Raw genomic sequence first — 6,807 nt, forward strand, 5'->3', positions numbered from 1 at the left:
CGCGGGATAAATTCGTCGTAGGAATTTTTTCGTGAATGTAAACTACAAACATCAATGCGATGTCAACCCTCGTTGTAACATAGGAGCAGTATAACGTGCCTGCAGGGAGTTCGTTTTCTCGGTCTCGTTATTTTTGGGGTCTCACTAGAAAAAGGTTGCCTATGGACATGAATTTAGGAAAGGAACAATGAGTTTGCACGCGTTCCGTCTACACAGACGCGTGTAATGCGTCCACACGAAAGGAATCGTGAAAACTTTACAGTTCTGTTTCACATCTCACTCCGCGTACTCTTCACACATGAAATAAGAGGCCCGAAACAGATGAGCATGGTACATGTATACAGGTACCCCCAAAAAACAACCGTCGTTCCGTCAAGATCCCAGGTGCGCCCTAACGCCTCGTTTGATTCCTCCCAGCCCCCTAGAAGTCGTCACTCTTGCTCGGGGCGCAATCATCAACTAAGCGGCGCGGAAGAGGCCGTGGCGAACAATAGCCGCAGCCCCTATTTAGGTGTCGACGAAGCAACAAGAAGACAGATTCCCCGCTAATGTTCTTCGGCAGCGCAAGGTTAAGGAACCTCCCCTTGGGCGGCGTATAATGAACACCACCGCCACCGGGGCGACAACGAGACGCAGCGGCATTAGCCGGCCGCCCGGCACCGCGCGGAGGAACTCAAGCTCTCCTCCCGGGGCCCCGAGTTCCTCCTGACAAACGACGCGTAGCGGCGGCCGACCAGGGCCTCGTCGTGGCGGTAGGAGAAGCAGCAGCATCTTTGGTCGTGACGTAACGACCCCGTCAGCGGGCTGCTGCAGGCACCGGGAAGAGAGCGTCCGCAATCATGCTCGCCCGGGCGCCCATTAATCAAGCAGGCTCGGAACCCAGTCAGCTTGCATGCCTGGCGAAGAAAACGCGCCAACCTGTACGCAGTGGCCCCGAAGGAAGAAGAAGCCCACTTTGGAGCCGGACCTTCCCCGTCTGCTCTCCGCTGCGTGCGCGAGAAGGCCGTGTGTGCGAGTGGCTGTTCGCGGGTTCCTGCAGGCCAATGAGCGGGCAACCCGCGCTGTAAATTTATACACACACCGAGGTCGCATCGCATACGTGATACTGCCCGGGTCGTTTGTTAGTCTGCGCCGCGGGAGATGTAAAATATGCTCATGTTATGCTCGGCCGTGCTCTCACTGTAAATTGCAAAGCATCTTCTTGCCCGAGAGAGAGAGAGCGGGTTGGCTGTTGCCGGCACGACCTCGCGGTTGCCGCACGTATTCGCATTCTCCCCGGATGTTAAGTGGCGTTAATATTTCACATCTGCGCGGCCATTGTGCTGCGTGGAATAAGGATGGCAGTTGTATGTGTACACCGCGGGGACTTTTCTCATTCGGCGAGTACACACTTTCGCTTAATTACACCTCGCAAAACCATGTACAAATGTTTGTCTTTGGTCCGCGTTCGTTTGTTTGGGTGCGCGCAGCGGCGGAGAAAAACGTCCTTCTCTCGTGGAGAGAAAGAGAAGAACGCGCTTTTGTTAATTTTGTCGAGCGTAATGTATATATGTAGCTAGCCGTGTGTATATCAAAGGGGGGAGTACTTGGACCCCCCCCCCCCCTTTGTGGCTCCTTTCGGTGACACAGCCTAGCACAGTCAATGAAAACTTTGTGCACACGTTGCCAGTGAGCGTAAGGCTATGTTCAGACTACCGACGTTACAGCCATATCGCGAGCTACGGACGTAAAAAAAAAAAAAAAAACGGCGTATCACGCAGTTTGGTTGGCTGATACGTGAAATGACGTCATTTTTTAAAGATATTAGGAAAGTTGCGGCAACAGTCTGAACCTGGCGTAAGGCAAGCAGAAAGAGCAACAGAACACGTCGAAATGTAGTCATTCTGTAAATGCGTAGAACATCATCCCACACAGGTGATTGCCCATTAGTAGAAGAGACTGGATAGTGTGCCACCCCATTCTTGCACCACATTTATTTTGATCCAGACATCCAGACATTTCTAGACATCTAGACATCTTAATCCAGACATTTTGATCCGAAAGAGACGACGAAGCTCAGACACAAAGAATATCGCACAATACGCGGACAATGGGCACGCCAACTCACTCTCCTATTGTCTCCACCTTGGAAACGGACAGAAACGAGATGACAAAGAAGCAAAAAAAAAAATTCGGGGGTGGACACTTGATCCAACAATAGGACTCTCCAGCACAACACCGGCAGGTCGCAGACTGCCGAACAGACAGAGTCCGAAAACAGCAAAACAGCAGAAGTGTGGGTCAGTGCACCGTACCGTCCTCGCACCAAGAGTTGCGGCACGGCTGCTGCGTGTGTGATAGACCGCGTCTCATGAGACCTCTCGCCTCCTCCCCGACACACACAAACAACAGGTGAAACTGGATACACGCCGAGGAACGGCAAAAGAAAGAAGATACGGCAGGTAGGACAACGTGCGAAAACAGCACCCACGGTAGACGTGTGCGAACGATACAATGAAACCGAGGTGGTGGGAAAGGGGCAGCAGCAAGTGGGCGGACGGGGCCAGCGCGAGAGCAACTGAGTTTGCGCAGAACGGAAGCCGAGCCGCCATTGCGGTCGTCAAGTAAAAACCTACCCCGCGCCCTGTGTTCGCAGTCTGCCGCGCTGTAACACCCCTCGTGAAAGAAGCAAGAAAGGAGGCGAAGAGCGAGAAAACGAACGAGAAAAACTGTGGTTTCGTCGAATAGGTGGTGGTGGTGGTGGTGGTGGTAGATGGAGTGTGTTCTTATATGTACACGACCAGGCGGCGAAGCAAGTCGAACTATACACGAAATCAGGAGAGAGAGAGAGAGAGAGAAGGCACAGGTGCACGTCGATGGGGGAAGGAAGCACAGCGGCCTTCTCGCAAACAAAGGCTTCCCGCAGCCCGCCAGTTAGTGCGAGGCGCCCCACAAGCTCACGGAGACAAAGAACTTGGGAGGATGCGACCGCATACACGGCTCCCGGAGGCACGGGCCTTCTGGTGGGCATAGTATGAACAGAAAGAGAAATTAGTACGAAAACAAAGCAAAAGAAGCAGTGCTTGGGAGTTGGTGAGGTTGCAGCGAGCGAGGGGGGCGAGGAAGACCAATGGGACGTCGGCAGCGCCGCGTAAGATGGCCCCTCGGTCCCCTCGCGCCTTCTGCGCTTGCACTGGTCAAGCGCCCCGGCGGAGAAAGAATAAAGAAGGGAGGCGGATGCCTCGTCAAGCGTGCCCTTCTCTTTTGCATCGGACGCAACCACGGCGAGCCCGCCCATCGGAACGGCAGCTGGCCACGGCGAGGTGCGTCGGCGCGAACGTGCTCCTCCAGCGTGCGCCGCGTACGACGGAGAGGAGTAGCCCCCAGCGTCGCTGCGATACGATTCCTCGTTATGTGCGGGCACGGCGGCGTCTAGGCTGGCTGCTGGGCGTTCCGGTTTGGCGAGCACGGATCGGACGGCATCGCGGCGCTCGCGGCCACCGCCTGCATGCCTCGTTGCTTGTTGGCCCTTGGTCTTGGTCTGGTCGAGTCTCCTCCCGGTCTCCTCCCTTTGCCAGGCACTGATCTTGCCAGCGTCCGCAGAAGCCGCGGAGAGGAATTAACATATCGCCACTTAATGGAAGGGGGAGCGACACCCCCCCCCCCCCCTTCCCCCGTTCCATGCGAACGTCTCGCCTCGTGCATCCCGGCGTGCGCAACCGCAAACGAGGGAAACGTGCCCCCGCATTGTTTAGCGCTCGCGTGCGGATGTCACTGCGGTTCTCTCGTGTACCGGGAGTGGCGTGCGTAGTAGGCGACCATCCCCGCGTCCCCGTCCGGCGCGAGGGGACATAACCGCGAAACAACAAAGGCTGGAGCAGTGATTTGTACTTCGCAATGGCACACTTTCACAGTTGCAGTAGAACACGGAGAAAAACGCAAGTGTAGTACGAAGTTTGAAGCACGTACGCCTAGTGCGAGAATGGGATGAGGTCAAGGTGCAACTATGGACGTACGCGCTCAGTCATGTACTTGCGTTGTCGAGCAGTGGAGCGATGACTGCTTTGTTTGCATCACGGTTTCAGCACTTAAATACGACATAAATTTTGGTGCAATTTGTTGCATATTCGTTATAGGTGCGCAAGCATGGATCCCCATCTGGAGTTCTGTCGAGACACATTGAGTTGGTTATGATGCTTTTTTGTGTTCTGCTGAGACACCTTCATCTCTTTTGGGCGCTTCTTTTGAGACACCGCTCCGTGGAGCGCGTTCTTCATTTTGTGCCTTATTCGCCGGACGAGCCACTACGACAAACGCGTCAAGTTACGTCATTCATTTGCACACGGTGCGTCTTTGCTCCGGGGCCCATGAGCCCGCGCGCCGTCGCTCCCCCACTGACGTCACGCTCCCCCACCACTGCGCGTGCGCACTGCAGCGGTTTCACCCATTACGGCAAACGGATCCGGAGGGTTTGAGCTTCACCGTGCTTCCGCTCTAAAATAGAAAAGTAAAAGCACGACGTACCCGAGAAGCGATTATTTATATTCCGCGCAATGGACGTTATATTCTTTTGTAACGCATACGTCCAACAACAATCCTTCAAGTTCGATGCAGATTGAGCTGAAGCGTTAGCCCTAGTAACAAGCATTGCGCAACTAAATGGCTAAAGGAAATTATCATGCGTGACTGGCATCTGGCAAGATTGTATTTCTTTAAAACGTTCGCATGAAGCGCGAACACCTTCGGGCGTTAAAAAAGCCTTCTCAGGCAGGTTTTACCGCCAGTCGTTGTAAGAGAGTAACTTGGGCTGTGTGTCGAAGCCACACCTGAGCTGCATAAAAAAATTAACCTTAACGACCCGGAGGAATGGTTCCTGAGACAAGTTTCGTTTTGCCTGCACTTTGGAAATGAATAAATGTATTCGCTTTATTTTGTGCTTTAAGATGAGCATTTCTGGACAAAAAGAAAAAAAAACGTGTAAAAACAAGATTTTATTATTGTAATCAATGCTCACTTGACTAGACCTAGAACGCAACGGTGCCTTTAGCCACAGTCTCTACAAGGCCATTTTTCGGCGTGGACACTTAAGTTAGCACGCTCGAGGATTTCACGAATGGTTCGACAAGAAAATTCATTTTCTGTTCTAGGTTGCCATTGTGCTAAAAGATACCTTCAAGTGTCCACATTCTCCCTCGTAAAAGCAGGGCTAGTTCTTTGCAAGAACGCCGCTCTGTTGACTTCGTACAGCTGAATGCCAATACCACAGGTTACCGATAGCGTTCTCTTATTGTGCGCGTGGTGTCGGTGCTCTAACTGGCTGCCGGCCGAAAAGTTCCTAAGCAAAGTATACGTGTGGAAGCAGTCCCTTAAGCATGCCCAAGGGCCAGTTACTGATTTTGGATGCCGCTTTAATGTTAGTATCTATCACATCATCATCGTCGTCGTCGTCGTCGTCGTCGTCGTCGTCGTCGTCTTTAGGTCCCCTGCAGGACGAAGACTTCTCCCATTGACCTCCACCCTCTCCTGTCCTTCATTGGTCCTGCGTCCGAATTTTCTTATTTCTTCCCTCCATCGAGTTAATGGTCTTCCCCTTCCTCTAGTCCCGTCTCTCGCTATCTATTCTGTTACCCTCGTGGTCCATCTGTTGTCTGTTTGTTTCACTACATGGCCAGCCCAAGTCCATTTTCTCTTCTTAATTTGAACTATGATAGATTCTGCTCTAGTTTGTTCTCTGTTCCAGGATTCTTGTTTCCCGTCCAAGAGTGCCACTCCTAATGTTATTCCCTCCATGGCTCTTTGCGCCGACCTAAGTTCGATTTCCGGTTGTTTAGAAAGGCGCCAAGTTTCCGGTCCGTATGTCGTCACCGGTAGTCAAATTTGGATCGATTGCATTGCCCTTTGTTTGGTCCAAACGGTTATTCCGTCTCAGATTTTGAAGCATGTCTACAAGCACGAATTCAAAATTTGGGTTTTAACTCGTTTAAGTATAGTATACGCCTGGGCTCTGAGGCGCGCAGTATAGTGGAGGGCGCCGGATTAAGTTTGACCTGCGCCGAAATCTCGACAAACGGCCCTTTTTGCCTAGCAAACACTAATGAATTTTCCCGCGTGATGTTAATGTATTTCAACTATTTCCCGACCATCAGCTTAACAATCGCTGCTGCGCGGTATTGTCGCCCTTTTGGGGTAACGACCTAAGCTATACATGTCGCAAACTGGTCTCGTGGTGTTTAGGAAGGTGTTGAAATTTGCATTAACGACTTGGTGGTTCCTTTCCACACTTAGATATTCTCGGCGGAGAGCCGTTGGCTTCATGGATAACAAGGTTGTTACGTTTATCCGCCTCAGTCAATCACACAGCTAGGGTGTGAGAGGCAAGAAGACTCCCTACCTGCACCCCGAATGTATTATCGCAGCTAGCCAATCACACAGTGAAATCGTCCTTCTTAAAACGCCCGGAGACATTTTTCGACAGGGTATTGGGTACCTTACTTTCAAAGAAACCGCAGTCGCTGAGGAGGTGGATTTTTTTGAGGCTCGTCTTCCTTTTGTCTGTTTAATATACAAAGAAGTATTCTGCCTGACACCAGGAGAGAATGGGAAATAAGACAAAACGATGAAGAACGACTGATAAATGGCGGCGTGAGAAACAAGCATAATGCTTACGCATTTCAAAGAACGAACTGAGGGCGAACTAACGTGTTTTTAACGCCGGCTGGAGGAAAAAAAAAAAAAAAACGGGGCGGTCATGCACCTGCAGCTGTTCACATATAAAGTTCCTCGCACCGGGAGGGAAGGCCCTCATCGACGGGACACCGTTATTCCGCG

The 6,807-nt window shown here is 51.9% G+C and overlaps 1 protein-coding gene across 1 annotated transcript in view; it reads right to left on the reverse strand.

The window, feature by feature from the left end:
* Positions 1-641: 641 nt before the first annotated feature.
* Positions 642-6,807, reverse strand: part of LOC144146314 (uncharacterized) — a 168,370-nt gene continuing 162,204 nt past the window's right edge. Inside the window, exons 5-6 of the mRNA XM_077678272.1 lie at positions 3,345-3,565; positions 642-807 (exon numbers count right to left, since the gene is read on the reverse strand). Coding sequence (XP_077534398.1) covers positions 642-807; positions 3,345-3,565 — 387 coding nt within the window. The remainder of the gene's footprint in view (positions 808-3,344; positions 3,566-6,807) is intronic.

The sequence above is a fragment of the Haemaphysalis longicornis genome, unplaced genomic scaffold, assembly GCF_048455015.1.
Source record: "Haemaphysalis longicornis isolate Haplotype H1 unplaced genomic scaffold, Haemaphysalis longicornis Haplotype H1 scaffold_7, whole genome shotgun sequence".
Lineage (NCBI taxonomy): Eukaryota > Metazoa > Arthropoda > Arachnida > Ixodida > Ixodidae > Haemaphysalis > Haemaphysalis longicornis.